The sequence below is a fragment of the Epinephelus fuscoguttatus genome, linkage group LG8 (genome assembly GCF_011397635.1).
Source record: "Epinephelus fuscoguttatus linkage group LG8, E.fuscoguttatus.final_Chr_v1".
NCBI classification, from domain to species: domain Eukaryota; kingdom Metazoa; phylum Chordata; class Actinopteri; order Perciformes; family Serranidae; genus Epinephelus; species Epinephelus fuscoguttatus.
In genome coordinates, this window is record NC_064759.1 from 26,441,639 (window position 1) to 26,458,547 (window position 16,909).

Consider the following 16,909-nt stretch of genomic DNA (forward strand, 5'->3'; position numbering starts at 1 on the left):
TAGATTTCAGTGATTTTTAAGAGGGAAGCCTGCACTGAGCATGATGTGTTCAAAGACCATCACAATTTGAAAATCTGACAATAATTTCTGTTTTTACAGTTTCTGGCTATAATGTTAATGGTGTAATTTTGGCGATTCTTAAATTAATCATGCCTTTTAATACAAAAAAATCAAAATGAATACAAAATACAACCATTTAAAGTTCAATGTCCCTCCCCTGAGCCAAAATAAAAAAAAACACAAGTCCCTCCCCAGTGCTTAAAAAGTATTTGACATGCCTCACCACCCCCCTGTATAAATAAGGAACAGTCCCTAAATCAAAATTTTGCCTTACCAACTCACATAATGAATGAGCCTACTTAATCATGAGATACTGAGATAATATTTAACAAACTATGGTGTGGGCTCATTGCTGTGGCTTCGCGAGATGTGGACTCAGACTCGGTGTACACGGTGCAGCCGCTGAGGCTGAGGTGTTGTCAGCATCAGCATCTCTCCACTGATGCAGATAACCGGAAGGATGCTGTGGCAGGGAGGAAGCGTGGGGACTTTATCGCGTTGACGCTGTATCCGATTATAAACAGCTCCCTCCATTTTTTATTCATTTTTATTTCTTTCGTTGTTGGTTATCAGCTTCAGTAGCTGCCATGTTCCCATCGTGTCAGTCCCATCCTGCAGACAGCAGCGGGAAGAGGAGCTCCATCGCCAAGCTGCTGCTCGGGGTCTTTGTTGTTTATATGCTCCACACCGCCTGGCTGCTGTACGGCTTCCTCAACACCAGACCGTGCGATGGCAGCGCAGGAGAGCTCTGCATCACCTCCTACCTGACTGCGAGACCCAGGCTACAGGTTAGCACAGGCCTCTGTGGCTTTTACAGCAAACGCACAAATCAGGGACAGCAAACGCACAAATCAGGGACAGCAAACCTAATATATCTGTGAGATCCAGCTCAAGACGCTGCTGCAAGTTAAATAATGACTTTTTTTTTTGTTTTTTCATGAAAATTAGTACTTAATTATAGAGAGAAAACATGATCGTCAGGCTGAACCATTAACCTGTGATTTAAACATTAAGGGGGAAATCTACACACAGATTTATTATCCTGTAGTATTCTCAAAATATTGATTTATCTAAACATATTGATTCTGAACAAGTGAAAAAGTCCTTTTCTGCTGTATTAATACAGGGGTACAGCTGCACTTTCTGGCTCTCTCCTAATGTTTATTACAGCCATTCTGCTACTAACCAAGAAAAGGAAAGTTGCCATCATGTTATAGCCTTGTTATATTCTTTTAATAAACATTTACATTGAATGCCCTCAGTGTCAGTTTTCCCTGGGGTATTAAAAATGGTATCAAATATAGATGTTTTTCAAGGTATTGTATCAAAATCAGAAATTCTAGTGTCATGACAACAATATTATCCTGAGCACGATGGTTAATCGAAGTTTTGGTATATGTAAGTTTAGTTTGAGGGTGGTCAGTTCAGTAACTCAAGTAAACATAACTCCCATACTGTAAAATTTCAATTAATAGCCCAGGCTATTATTTACTTAAATCACTGAAGTCAACAGGCTTATATTTGGGACAGGCCTTTAATTCCTTTCACACAAAACTGTTGCTCAGCAAGATGGGAAATACAATCAATTTGTTTATCTAAACCAGCATGAATATTACTTATATGAAAAATAGTTTTCAAATAACATCAATTATAAATCATTTCATGTACCTCCGACAGACAGCACATCAGAGAAAGAGAGTTACAACACTCATTTAACAGCACCCCACATACCAACACAGCACCACTTTTTCTTGGTAATATATGTTCATATTTGCAACTTGAATTCATTTTTATGAAAAGCCCTTTTGATTCTGTTGATCTGAGGACCCTTCGGACTAACACAATACGAAAAACTCACCGGGTAATCAAGGAGTGGGCACATATTCTGACTTTATGACAGCTTCAGATGAAGGGAGTCACCACTTGTTTTTTTGTCAAGCTGGTATTTAAATTGAAATGATTTACGCTCTTCTCTGGTGCTCATAGTTTCAGTAGAATGAACTGAGTGATTGACTTGTGGAGAATCTTACCGAACCAACGCTGTGTAGCATCTCCATATGTGAATATGTGTGATTTAAACAGTGTAATGTTAGCTCCAGTGGGAAGCCAACAGCTTGGTTTTATACGTTTGAAGAGCGTCTATTAAAAAAAAAAAAAAAGAACTGCTTGGCAACCAGACCAGGCCTCTAATTGAGACAGGCCCTTATTTGTCAAAACATGTAGCTACATAGGCTAGTCAAAGGGACTGGGCTTTTAATTGAAGTTTTACGGTATGGAGTGCAAATTGGTTTTTCTGTTTTGTTTTGATGCCAAATTTCATCTCATTTAATGTTAATTGAACGGGGACAAATACAGTATGTACAGAGAACTGTACAAAAATGCGATGTATCACAGCATTTATAGCCACTGCTAATATCCAATGCCTGTCCCTGGATGGGCTTTTAAAATAACAAACATGAGACATGGTCAGACACAACAAGGTGAAACAATGTCATACTACATTTTGCTGACCATATAGCAGGCATGTCCAAAGTCTGGCCCAAGGATCAATTTAAACAGCCCTTAGCTTGCCTTTCAAAAATTGACCGTATGTGGTCCACCACACAATATTGGTTGATCATACAGTTTGCAGACATGCATCAAGCAAACACACTTTACCTAACAGCAGACATTTCCTGCCAGGTAGCAGACATGGTCTGAAGACGCATAAAGATGACAATGAGGACTACGTCTTTTAGAAGAAGTCGAAAGTTGAATACATTTTCACTGAAAGATGAAAGAGCTGCATCTGTTTCCATTGTTTGTGATTTTTATTTTTAATGACCCATTTGATGTGAGAAGCAGCTGGCCCCGAGGTATTTTCACATTATCTAATCTGGCCCCCAGCCAACAACGTTTAGAGACCCCTGCCTTATTGGAACAGCAGTACAATTTACTGGCATACTCACATATACAGCACATACACACATAGACATCTACGCATGTACATACATATATAAATTTACACTGTATACACATACATATCTATCTATTTCTGCAGCTGCATCTCATTTTGGACTCAAAGCCTCTTCTAAAATGGAAAGACTGCTTTGAATCTCTTCTTCTCTTCTCTTTTGTTGTATCCAGATGAGTGTCTTCACCTGCCTCGTGCCAGACAACAGCCAGCTCAACCTTGCAGTTAAAATAGACCCATTCGACCCACACTCTACATTTGAGAGGTTGGTATCACATGTTCATATCTGCAAGACTTCCCACTCATTACCATCACAAGAGGAACACTGTAGAAACCATGTCCATGGCATGATATGTTGTTTTAATAGAGAAAAAGCTTATTTGTCCATCTGTCAGGCTGGCTGTTTTAACTCACTGTCTCTCTGTCTCAGGCAGGTGAATGTCTCTCTGCCAGAGGAGACTCGAGCTAATGGCACTCTGTATGCAATGGTGTACGTTCACAAAGCCGGAGTTTCTCCTCTGGACGACAGCAGAGAAGTCCACTACGCAGTCCAGCTCACCACCTACATGACTCCCACACACACAGAGGGGCAGAGAGACATGCAGAAGGTAAAACGTAATTCAATATCTGACATAGCTCTATCATATTTCAGCTACCGTGTGTCACCTTTACAGCAGATTTAGATGTGCAGTCTCACTGCAGTAAGTTATTTTTGTGGCCCCATCAGAAGCCAAGTCCCAGATCAGAGAGTCCCGTGTCCCACTGGAGACCTCACCTGTCAATCACAATAATGTCAGAGGACTTCACCTTCAACAAGGCGGGGCTTCCTAGTGATGTGCGGCGCTACATGAGAGTGTAAGTCACATGAGGCTGTGGAGGTCAAAGACAGGTGATCAGTCAGAGTGCTGCTGACTCCTGCCTTAGTGCTGCTTCTCATCTGTATACCCTGGAGCTTGAGTGAGGAAAGCTTTTAGACAGTGAGCTCCTTAAAGCACCATTTTATCTGTATAGCCTGCACAGCATACCCTGCGTATACTATACAAAATGTCGTACATGTAAGTGGTTCCCAACCTTTTCTTATGATCCCTTTTAATAAGCATATCTATTTGTGGCTACTCGTCAAATAGATATTGTAACTTTTCACTCTATCTTAAATTTATTTTATTTTAATACCTTTTAGAGTCTGCAGGAGATAAATTTATTGAGTAATTAAAGGAATACTTCACCCCGCAAATAACCATTTCCATGTCAGCTACTCACTCTGTGTCAGGTTACATTTGTGATAAAAATGTTGCTTTTCTTGAATGCTTCCAGAGAACAAAAAAATCCCGAAACAGAAAAAAAGAAAATTCTCGATAGACAGGTTCAAGGGAACTGCTCTGCGGCTGACATGAAGGCGCCGCAACGAGTGGTTAAATCTGCTCAAAAAATAACCAACAGCAGCCTCCCTTCCTTGGAGGACATTTTTGTCAGCAGGTGCAGAAGCAGAGCGCCATGTACCATGAAGGACCCCACCCACCTGGCACGAACTGTTCACCCCCCCTCAGCCACAAGGCTGCACAGCCTCACAGCGTGAATGACGAGGCTTAAGTGCAGCTTCTTCCAAGAGGCTGTGAGGCTTATGAACGCTCTGGCTTAAAGTCTATCCTCTGCACTTTATACTGCGGCTACTGATGCACTATTACTTTAACATGCTGCTTGGTTTTTAACTATGTGTTATATTTATTATAGGCTTAGTTAGTTAGGTTATGTAATTATCCATCATAAGTCTGTCTTAAATGTTACTTATTCTGCTGCTCAACCTGTAATGAATTTCATTCCCTGATGTTTTTTAACATGTTTGAATGACAATAAACTTTAACCTTTAACCTTGAAACTAACTGATCAAGGCAGCGGTAAACCAGCAGCTCCTGTGTTCAGTGAGGTAAAATTACAGTTTCTGTCAGTGGAGTCTGGCTTTGAAAAGAGCACAGACATGTTTCTCTGTCAGTTCAGTTCCTACTTGGAAAGGGCTGTCTGTTTGGGGAGTACTGAGCATATGACTGGATAAAAGAGACTTGGATTATACAGCATGGGTTGTGTGAGAGTTTGTAAAGAGATATTTTCCTATGTAGTTTTGCTGTAGCTTAACATGGTCCTCATTTACTTCAATTCATCAGGAATTGTTTACAGTTTTTGGATTCTTCGTTCACTGTGGGGGCTTTCGAGAAAAACAGAATGTTTTATTCACAAATTCATGTAACATGAAATAAGAAATTGATATACAAATTACCATTTAGAAGAGGAAGCAAAGTTTAGAAAGTCAGGAAAAAACATTGTGCATCGTGAGCCTTTGGAGAGGTCCTCCCAAGCTGGTAATCGCTGGTATATAGTTACCATTACCAGCATGGTTGCTTCTCTGTAGAACAACAGTTGTGAGTGGGGGTTGCCTGTTTATCAATGGTTAGGCACATCTGATCAGAGAGTAAACACAAACCCTGTTAGATCTGTCAGATATACCTTCGGGGTGTTGCTGAGTAAACTAGTTAAATGCACGTGTGTACGGTCCTTCCTCTCCTCGCAACACTTCCTGTAAATAAGGAATCTGCCCTGAGCCACTAACGCGTCTGTTTGGATTGAGCTTTCTTCCGGTTTCTCCCCACAGCTCTCAGGAAGGCCGACAGATGATCTACCTCCCTCTGCTGCTGGTGAACGAGCTCAGCTTCAGAGTCAGAGACCTCGTGGTAGGATGACTTTACACACAAAGTTTAAAGGACACTTATTAAAACTTTGTTCAATAAATACTGGGTTTTGAATGAAATAACCTTGTATCTATCTATGCACCCATTCATAGGAGATCAGCAGCAGCACTGTTCAGCTCCCTCTGACTGTGTCCTATGAGGGAATCTCTCTGAGGGGGTTCAGGTTCTGGGTGCACCTACAGGATGTGGTTTATTCCCTGCGACAGTTCGGTGAGCTAATAACACAACATATATTTAGATATACCTGCAAGCAGCAATTCCAGGGTACAGCTACCAGCTACCATGGGCCTTTAAAACTTGAAAGCTCAATAGGGTCAAGGCCTTTAACAGTTAACGACACCTGCATTAAAGCTAACCAACACTTTTTTGACAATCGGACAGATGCTCATTCATTTACAACCTAATCTCTACTGGGCCACACTCTTCTTTGGCAACACTGTTACTTCCTACTGGTTGATTGCAGAAACCGTTTGGGGGAGATGCTTCAGTGGCTAAATTAAGAGTATTCACCAAGTTTGGTGATGGTTAGACAAACTGTCATTGATTTGTGGACAAATTTTGCACCAGGCTGATGCACTTGTTTTCAACTGGTGGCGCCCCCTATTGAGCCATTTCAAAATAATTTTACACACATGATTTGGCATTGTTATTTAATATATCCTGCAAGTGTTTTAATGATTGGACAAAGAATTTCTGATTTATAGTCTAATTTGTGTTATTATTTTGCATTTGTGGTGCCCCCTAGTGGTCAACTTTAATGAAACTTTCAGGATATATTGGGAGCATGTAGACATTTCCCACTAGTTTTGTGATAATTGGCTCAGTGGTTATGGAGTTAGGTCTATTTATATGCTGAGCTACACCACTCTAAAGTTCATTGGTCGGTATCTTCATTACAAAATAAGATATCAACCAGCTTTCAATATCTTTTGCTAAACATCTGATGAGGATTCACTTCAAAATTTGGTACAAATTGGACCTATGGTTAAGGACACGATGTCAAAGGTGTTTTTAAAAAAAATCAAAATGATGGAAAATCTAGTTGGCAGACCTTAATTGTTCTTGAGGCTTTTGTGGAGCACATTGAGCTGGACTTGTGTGTCAAATTTTAATGTGAATCAGACTTGCAGTGTGATGGGCTTGGTCTTTCTAAAATTGAACTTTTGGGCCTTAATCATACCACTTCCATCTGGCCAATTGGCATCATATTTGTTGAAGGTATAGCAAATCAAATGTGGCTAATAAACAGATTTTGTAGTTGGAAGAAGTCACCTTAAGGCAAAGTTATTTGTGGAAATATTTTATAGAATCCCTACCTCACTATTTGATTGATTAGCTATGAGACCTGTGAGGCAAGTTTTCTGTTTCACCAGTACTGTAACATTATCTCCACCACTCCACCAGTGGAGACTGCCCTCTGGTGGCACATCTTGTGCACTACATCACATCAAGCATCTCTGTATCAGTTTAATTCAGGATATCTAAATATTGTGGTACACTGTAATACCTTGATACTGCCCAAGCCTTGTAAAAACGCAGTACACATTTCAGCCTTTGACTTTATATGTATCACACTGTCTGGAGATTGAACTGAATGAAATCTTTTAACTCTGCATTTCGGTGTTAATTCAGGCTTCACAGAAGAGAACGTGGATGAGATTAAAGAAACTTTGGCAAGCTCCAACCTCTACCTGTTAGTGCTGACTGCACTCATCACAGCTCTGCAAGTAAGATTTAAAAAAAAAAATACCATATACACATTAGCATTCACCTGACAGATAGTCTTAATTATTGTATAAATCACAGTCTGTATATGTAACATAGTTTGTCATGTGGGCATATTGCAAATGAAACATTGTAATATTAAAGTAAGTTTCTTCTCTCTGTCTGTGGTTTTCTACAGCTCATCTGTGAATTCTTGGCTCTTAAAAATGATGTCAGCTCATGGAGGAAAAAGAAGACCATGGCGGGGATGTCCAGGAAGTCAGGTGAGAAAATCATCAAATTCAGCAAGCTTGACTTTTCATATTAGTTTGCAATACTAAAATCTTATAAGCAATTATGAACGACATTAAAGGGAAACTTAAGTATTTTTTTAACCTGAACCCTACCCCCATGTTTTTATGTCCAAGTAACTAATGGAAACAACATTTTTTGAAATTGGTCCAGTACCGGGAGAGACTGCTGTAGCCACAGCAGTGAATCAGGCTGCACTATAATCCCAACATGCAATTGTGCACCATCAATTTACGTCCAGTAAAAGTGTTTGTTTTTGCCACTGATAGGTTCAGATTGTTATATGTCACTGACAACATTACGGAAAAGACCCAACAGAGAAATGAAAGAAAAAAAATCCTTACCTTTTGCTTGGTCTGGTATGTTTGTGCATGTAACCAACTCTCGCTCAAGGAAAAGTCTCATTCTGAAATCTTGCAGATTTTTTTTTTAATCTTATCTTTAAGATAACACTAAGCTCCAACACAACACAATCCTCCCAGCATTCCTCTCTCCAGCTCTTACTAATGTTTCCCCTGTTGTTTTTCCTGCAACAAGTCACCTCTCACGAGATTTCAGAGCGAGACTTCTCCTTGAGCAATAGCCAACAGATTAGCAAAAGGTAAAGAAAAACGTTTCATTTCTCTGTAGGGATCTTTCAGTAATGTTGTCAGACACTTATGATAACAATCTGAGCCTGTCAGTGGCAAAACCAAGAACCTTTAGTGAACATATAGCGATGGTGGAAAATTGCCTGTAGGGATTACATTCCAACCTGTAGTGGTCTCACTAAGTGTTGGACCAATTTAAAAAAAAAAAGTCCTCTTCATTAGTTTCCTTTAAATTAAATTTTTTACTGTAAATGATGTATCACACAGCAAAGCAGTAGGAAAATACTGAAATAGTTATTAACCGCTCCCTTGGTCTGTTCCCTCTCTGTTTGTAGTTCTGTGGCGTAGCCTCAGCACTTTGCTGATTTTCCTCCACCTGCTCGAGGAGACCAGTCTACTGGTGCTGCTTCCTGTTGGACTGGGAGCATGTGTGGAGGTATTCAGTATAATCAAATACCTCCAACACAAATGGTCAATTAAAGATCATAACTTACAGTTTAAACCCACTAACCTGTCGTCCTGCAGGTCTGGAAGGTGTTTACAGTGTTTAAGATCCAGTTTCAGTGGAAAAACTCCAAGCTCCATGTGAGTATGCTGATTTAACATGAGTGGAGTAATATGTTTTGCCGTGGTTTAAATAATGTCACACTTTCTTTTTGCGTATCTTAGTAACTAGATTTTTGCTTCTAGTCCAGATGCAGATAGTCAATACATGTTTTTTTAACCAAAGTCCACCTCTTCTGTGTAGGTAACTAAGTTGGATGAAGAGGAAAGAAAGACAGTGGAGTATGATGTGCAGGTATGTTTCTGTCTTTTCTGATTTTATCCTCTGCCACAGGCTTTGTTTGATTTTAATATTTTGTGTGTGGGTTTCTCTTCAGGCATCCAGATACTTGTCCTACTTGGTCTATCCTCTGTGTATCAGCGGAGCTATTTTCTCACTGGCCTACTTACGCCAAAAGAGGTGAGCATTTGTTGCTACCAAATGTCACTCACTCGTTTGTGCAGCCTGCTCGTAACATTTCAATACAAACTCTTTCCTGGTAACATTTTAGTTCCTCTCCAACTACAGTGGTGATGTCTTTTAAGCAGTCAGATTTAAATCACAGCTGAATGTTTCTTGAATGAAAGTAAGATGTTTTTTGGTTGTTCTAATATACTGGTCATTATTTACATGAATTCAGCAGCTGCTACATCAGATTAACATTAAATTGAATTATGTTGGCAGTTACTATTCCTGGCTGATCAACAGCCTGGTGACTGGTGAGTAAACTTCCATCATTTGTACCAGTGAAACAAGCTCTTCTCTTGTTAATGGCACCGTTTTTCAATTATTTCTTGTCAGTTTTTTTGGTAACACTTTACTTGAAGGTGTCTGCATAAGAGTGACGTGACACTGTCATAACTATGACATGACACGGTCATGAACCTGTCATGAACATTATGTACATGTCATAAAGGTTTACTGCTGTCATTAAGTGTCATTCGTTTTTTGTAATGACAAGTTGACATTGTTTGGGTTGTCTTGATTATGACAACTTGACATTAATCAAAGTGACATTACCAGAAGTTGTCTTTGTCATGACAAGTTGACATTAAATTTGTTTGGGATGTCCTTATAATGACAACTTGACATTAACCAGGATGACATTACCAGAAGATTTCTTTGTCATGACAACTTGACATTAACAAGAAATGCATCTTTTTTGTGTTTATGACAGGTTGACATAATGATTATTATTGTCATGACAAAGACAATGCCACAATGCCAACTTGTCATTACAAAAACCAAATGACACTTAATGACAGCAGTCATAAACCTTTATGGCACGTACATAATGTTTATGACAAGTTCATTATAGTGACATGTCATAGTTATGACAGTGTCATGTCACCCTTATGTAGATACCTTCAAGTAAAGTGTTACTGTTTTTTCATTAAATTTACCCGATGTCTTTACTTTTATATTAACTTTTAGTGTGCTGCTGCATTCACACTTAACCTCTCCTCCTTTCAGGAGTGTACGCCTTTGGCTTCCTGTCTATGGCCCCACAGCTCTTCATCAACCACAAGGTCTGCAACTTCATCACACACCATTACCAGCAGACTGTTCACACAGTGTATACTCAAACAGTAGATCTTCTCTGCATCCTGATCATATCGATCACATTATTAGTGGTCCGAACTACTGTTGTTTATCATACATGTAAATCACATTACCTTTTCCGCTCAATTTTGAGGCAAATTATTAAATATTTTAGTGTTAAATATAATTTCTACAGTAAATTATATATGTGAGCTTCCTGTGTGTTGTACCTTTAAGTCAATCGCCATCATTCACAATTGTCTTATGAAACAGTTAATTATTTTAACCATCTGCCTTGCAATCCACCATTAAACAGTCTGAAGAGCTGCAATGCATTTTGGGGCAGTTAACTATGTTCAGCAAGCTCACGTCTCATACTCGTCTCATACTCAGAAATTCTTTCCAATTTAGTGTACATTACATCCAGACATTTTTTCCGAACACTTCATATTCAATTTTTACGTCATAATTAGTATGAATAGCATGTTAGTATGTGGTTTTAAGCACAGCCCACATATGTGTATTATTCAGTGAATTATTTGATTATAGTGCTAAGTGAAATGAAATACTTTGAATATTGTGAATTATTGTTTGAACTGTCCTTTCCTGTCACTTTGTGTTTCTCGCTCCTCCCTCTGGATCAGTTGAAGTCTGTGAGCCACCTGCAGGGGACAGTGTTGATGTACAGAGTGAGTGTGACTATTTCTCTGGCTCATTCATATACAGTAACAGTAACGCACTTTCTGCAGCCGAGAGCAGAGTAGATTTTTCTGGGTACTTTGTATTGAAATGTTTCTACATTGACTTAAGAACCATTTTAATTCTCACCAGACAGTTTTCACTGGTTGATTAGTTACTTATTCTCTCCCTCCTTCCTTTCCTCCATCTCTTTCTACCAGGGAGTGAACACGCTGATCTCAGATCTGTGCTCCTTTGCCTCCTTTTTCTCCTCCTCTGCATCCTTCTCCTCCTCTCATCAACTTTCCTGCTTCAGAGATGAGCTCTTCTTCTTCCTCTACCTCTACCAGCGGAGGTGTGACTCTGCACTGTATACTACAAAACAAACACATTTGCACTGAACACTGTGTAAACACTGTGGGACTCCAGTGTTTGACTTTAGACTTAGACCGTCCTCCCCCAAAAAATCACACCATAGGTCATTTGTACAGTCAGCTTACTACGACCCATATTTACGTTTGCTGGTAACCTCTTGTGGCAGTACTCATTATGATAAGGAAGAAGGTCAGATGATGTAACATAAAGTGCAGCAAAGCTTGCATAAGGAGGAGGTCAGGTTGGAAATAAGGTCAAACAAACTTAGGACTTTGACCCATGGGAAGGTTGTTTGTGTCCCGAATGAAACAAAAAGTCAGCCTTGACTTATTTTAAGTGTCGTCTATTTAGGAAATGCTCCTGTAGCTAGTATTAGACTGACTGTTGTCTGGATCTGTGTGTAATATCTAACCCTGCTTTCACCTTATATCTCCACCAGGCGTTTCGCCCACAAGGCCAGGAGGCGAGAGTCTGGGAGCCACAGCAAGAAACTAAAGACTCAATGAGGACGAGACAAATTCCTCTCCTTTTCCTTTTTTCCCCCCCTGAGAAATTAACGCACAAACACACAAAAACTCATCTTCAAAACCCTGATGAAGATGTGAAACGGAGGCTCGGGCAGGACAGTCAGCCACAGCAGCTTTAAACTGATCCGAGCTGTTCTGCTTCCGACTCTGCACCACTGTACTTTCATGATGCTGCTGCTTCCTGCTTGGCATCAACGAAGCTTCCCCCTTTACTGCTACAGTGATTGAACAGACAGACACTGCTGCACGTTATGCAAGAAGATCATCAACGGCATCGTATCACCGGTTGTAATGTGCATTTGCTTGACTCTGCTCTTTGTGCACACATAAGGGGGTTCCTGAAAATGTCTCAGATATAGCTCCATAATCCTAAATCAATAACCACCTGCTGCAACTAGACTTGTACTTTATGGACTCACTTAACTCTCTTTGTCACTGGCTTTCATATGTCTGTCTGAAAAGCTTGGGTCATTATTCTCCCTTTAAAATTTACTTGTTAACAAATTTATTGTACAGATTTATACACACGCAGTATATTCTGCTTGTTCCAGCACTTAACTGAAGCTGGGGCGGCCCTCTAATAGGCGTCAACTGCTATATGAAGCTGTACACCAAGTATAAACTGAAATATTCTAAAATCAAGATGGCATTATTTTTATGGTTGCATCATAACATAGAATGAATAACCCCAACTCAGTGCAACATATTTAGTTTCTTTGCGAACTTTAGTGATTTAAAATAGTGTCCTGTGGTTTGAACATTGCGTGGCATTGCAGCACAGGTGTGTAATGACAGTCAAACAGGTGAATCCTGCAGGGACACAGGTAAGCAACATGGCCTCAGACAGTGATGGGAGGACGAGGGAAGCAACACAAAGCACTTTTTTTATTCTTCCTCCAGCTTAGGAGAATAAAGTAGGTGAGGTAAGGTTAAACTTTAATGTCGCAGAGGGGCAATTTGAGATACAGACAGTGGTCATGAGTACAACAACACAGACAGAATCCAGTATCACACACTGTCAGGGGTAAATCATGGACATCAGTGGTCTCTGCTGGTTTAGATAAGCGATAGCAGACAGGACGCAGGATGATCTATAATGCTAAGTGCTGCATTTAGGGAGGTATAACATAGAACATTTTCATGATAGTCCTATCTACATTGAAACTCTTCAGCTTCCTTAAAAAGAATAGCGTTGGTTTGCCTTCTTACAGACGCCATCAGTGTTCACATCAAGATTCGACTTGTCATCTAAGACAGTGCCAAGGTACTTGTACTGCTGCACTGCTGCCACTGGCTCCGCCTTAATCATATGACTGGTGTTAAAGGTGTCCTATCAGGTTGTGTTGCAGGTAACATTAAAGGGTACATGCTACCTGTTATGTAGAGTTAATGTTAGTCTCGTATATCTAGAATGTCATTAGATATAGTAACTTATCATTCACCCTCATGTATTATATTGAATTACTTCTACCGTCAGTACACTGTACAGATATTTTATAAAGACTGGCTTTGCAATGTTAACATATAAAAACAGATTACAGCCAGCGAGTTAACCTGATGGCATGCGTCTATGAAATCCCCGCATTGCATTTTAACTTACAACCTACAGAATAGCTGCTTAGTTGAAGTATCAGTGTGTTCCCTTCCACTCAGCACACACACACACACACACACACACACACACACACACACACACACACACACACACACACACACACACACATCACAAAGAATGAGAAACATGTATCTACAGACGGCATAAACACAGCACTGTGAATGAACTAAGCTTAACCAAGCTGTTTATTGTGCTTGTATCACGCTGATCTCTGCGCTTATTTCTACTTCTTTGCCGACTGAACTGCTTGAGCTGGAGAATAATTTACAAACTTAAAATGATTTTTTAAATTATTTCATTTTTTATTTCATTGCTTTGGCAGTGCAACCTGCTTGTTATGTTTTTCTAATATGAAATAAAGGTAAAAAAAAATGTTGGGTGTGTGTATGGATTGATGTGAATGTGATAGCTTGTGCTTCTATCAACACGTGCAGTCAGAAGACAAAAGAAGACAGACAGCAGACTGGTAGTTATAGCAACCACCTGACTTGTTTTTGTTGAGGATGTTTCCAAACTTTGCACACGTGCTTTGTGATTTCTGTCATATTATGAATTAAGGAGAGAGTGAATATCACTGTGTCCCATTTAGGGTCGTATTTGGTGTCAGGAAAAAAATATTAATTGAGAGAGAATCCTAACAATAAAGTTTGTTGTTTGTGTGTGTGTGTGTGTGTGTGTGTGTGTGTGTGCTGGGTGTGTTGTTGGGTGTGTGCTGGTGCATTCCTCTGTTAACACTGGACATATTTGAAGTGACAGATATGAGGATGACGTGGGTGCCGTCAGTCACTCTGAGAATGTCTCCAAGATTTGAAATCCATTTATTCATCTAGTGAAGAAAAAGCTGTTTAATGCTGTTTTAATTCACAGTAACTGGCACCACAGTTGTTGTCCAGTTAGTTGGAGCTGGTAGTGTGATGTTGGTCAGGTCAGTTTTTGTCTTTTATAAGAAGCAGATCTCATTTGTTTTGAACTGAAAGAGTTTTTGGTGAAAAATTGTGGCAACAACAAAATAAGGGGTGTGGCTTTCATAAAAGTTTGGTTTCAAAGAAATCACACCTTCACTATCTGACACACGCCCAGAACCTTAGATTTGATTTATGTCACTGGTTCATAGGCTGCAAGATCACTTCTGCGAACAAGTAACCTGTTTTATGACAATATTTAAACTTGCAATAACAGATATATTTGGTCACTTGAGGGCTGCAGAAACAAGCTGCCATGCATGCACTTTAATTTGATGTGAGCAAACAGTTGCTTATTTCATAACAGTTACTCTTATTTGGATTCATGTTTTTGTCCACCTGATGAATGTAAGTACAATATTAACTGTCTTTTAGTTCTGTTTTTGTTCTCCACCAACTTAGAGTTATGGTCATGAAGTGTCTTAATGAACACCATTTCCCATAATACATAGATGTTTGTGGGCTAAAAGACACAGGTGGACAGGTAAGGTGAGTTCATGAGCAAATAAAGGTGTCTAAGTCTTTAGACATTAATTTTTTTCTGTAACCACTTATCCTGTTGGGGGTCAGGGGTGTGCTGGTGCCCATCCCAGCTGACACTGTGCGAGAGGCGGAGCCCTGGTTACCAGACTATTGCAGGCCTGAAACCGAGACAGACAACCATTCACACTCACACCTACGGGCAATTTAGAGTCACCAATTAACCTGCATGTCTTTGGACTGTGGGAGGAAGGAAGGAAGGAAAACTCACACTGACACGGAGAGTATAAGTTAACGTGGGTTACAGTCAAGTATACCGGAGTTGTGGTGTCTGTGGTGACTTTCCTGTGCTGGCACACCAGGAGTGATGTTTTACGTCAACCAACCAGAGCTAAAGGGGGAAGGATGCAGGGAGAGACTGATGGAGCAGCACCTACAAGTAAGGCTGAAAAGTATGGCGTCCACAAAAGCGCCTGGAGTGGATGCTCCAGATGAAAAAGAAACGCTCATGAACTCACCTTACCTGTCCACCTGTGTCTTTTAGCCCACAAACATCTATGTATTATGGGAAATGGTGTTTATTAAGACACTTCAGAACCATAACTCTAAGTTGGTGGAGACCAAAAACAGAGCAGTTAATATTGTACTTACATTCATCAGGTGGACAAAAAACTCACTGTGGTGAGGTCACCTGGAGGAATACGTTATTAAGCATGCGTGGATAGGTTTTGTGTAATTACTCTCACTGCCAGAGGGGGGAGGAAAATGTTCTGCACTGCAGCTTTAAAATCATAAAAGTATCAGGCTTTTACAGTGACAATGGAGGCCGTTTTGGCTGAAGATGTTGAAAGTAAACCCTAGGAACATCCTTCAATTTCTTAAGGGAGAACATGAAAGAAATGCTGAATTACAGATTGCACCGAGCTGCAGAAGCTGGTGGGACAGCTTGAACATGACATCATTACTTTGGCCCTCTACAAGAGCGGTGAGAGTGAACTAAGACATTAAGGTTACTACCTAAACCAGTGGTTCCCAACTGGTCCAGCCACAGGGTCCAGATTTATCCAAAGTCATTAGTTCAAGGTCCACACAGTTTAATAAATTCAGCGTCATACTTGCGTTTGGCCATGTTGTCGAGCTAGTTTGCTGTCTCTGTCATGTGGCTGTCTGTTAGTCACTCGCTCTACAGCAGGACGCAGCACTTTAAACTAAACACTGTGCTAGACATTTAGTGTGTCGAAAAATAAAGTGTGTTTTTTACAAACCTGACACGTTTGTGAGTCACTTGCGATCCATTCAGAATGGACCCACGACCCATGTTTATTTCCATGTTTGCGTCTGCTGCCTGTATTCACAGAGGGTGTATTAAAATAGACCTGGGAGTTCCCTCTTGACTAAAGAAAAGAAAGTCAACAGCACTTGAAGCAGCCCTGCAGCACAGGTTGAGCTGAACATGCTGCATGACATAATACTCGCCGGCCTCAGCGACACACTGTCACACACTCTGTTTCAGTTAACGGCTGCTCAACTCAATGAGCCACATTGTGTCTTGTGCCTGTGATTGGCAGCAGATAAATACAGCGCAAGTTTCTGTGATACCACACAAGATCTAGGAATGCCCAACACATGCACGCACATGTAGCATTTATGAGATGCTTTTGGTGCCATAACAGTGGATGGTGATGTGGGTGGAACTGCTGCTGTGAGCTGCTTCTGTAAAACAAACAAAAGAAACCACACACACACACACACACACACTCAGAGCAGGGCACACCACGTCTGACAGCGGAGGCTCAGGTGGCGAACAGACACTCACGCCTGTCATG

The 16,909-nt window shown here is 40.4% G+C and overlaps 1 protein-coding gene across 2 annotated transcripts; it reads left to right on the forward strand.

The window, feature by feature from the left end:
- Positions 1–474: 474 nt before the first annotated feature.
- On the forward strand, positions 475–13,946 carry LOC125893404 (cleft lip and palate transmembrane protein 1-like protein). 2 transcript variants are annotated; one of them, XM_049584066.1, is made up of 17 exons: positions 475–848; positions 3,187–3,278; positions 3,444–3,621; positions 3,741–3,868; positions 5,658–5,736; positions 5,847–5,964; positions 7,387–7,481; positions 7,658–7,742; positions 8,696–8,796; positions 8,886–8,945; positions 9,109–9,159; positions 9,242–9,324; positions 9,589–9,623; positions 10,378–10,433; positions 11,091–11,135; positions 11,346–11,479; positions 11,939–12,135. In XM_049584066.1, exons 1-17 carry the CDS (start codon positions 648–650, stop codon positions 12,003–12,005), a joined length of 1,608 nt encoding a protein of 535 aa, XP_049440023.1. In that variant the 5' UTR covers positions 475–647; the 3' UTR covers positions 12,006–12,135. The 2 variants fall into 2 exon arrangements, with proteins under 2 accessions (XP_049440023.1, XP_049440022.1); XM_049584065.1 differs by lacking the exon at positions 11,346–11,479 and having other exon boundaries at positions 11,939–13,946.
- Positions 13,947–16,909: the final 2,963 nt, after the last annotated feature.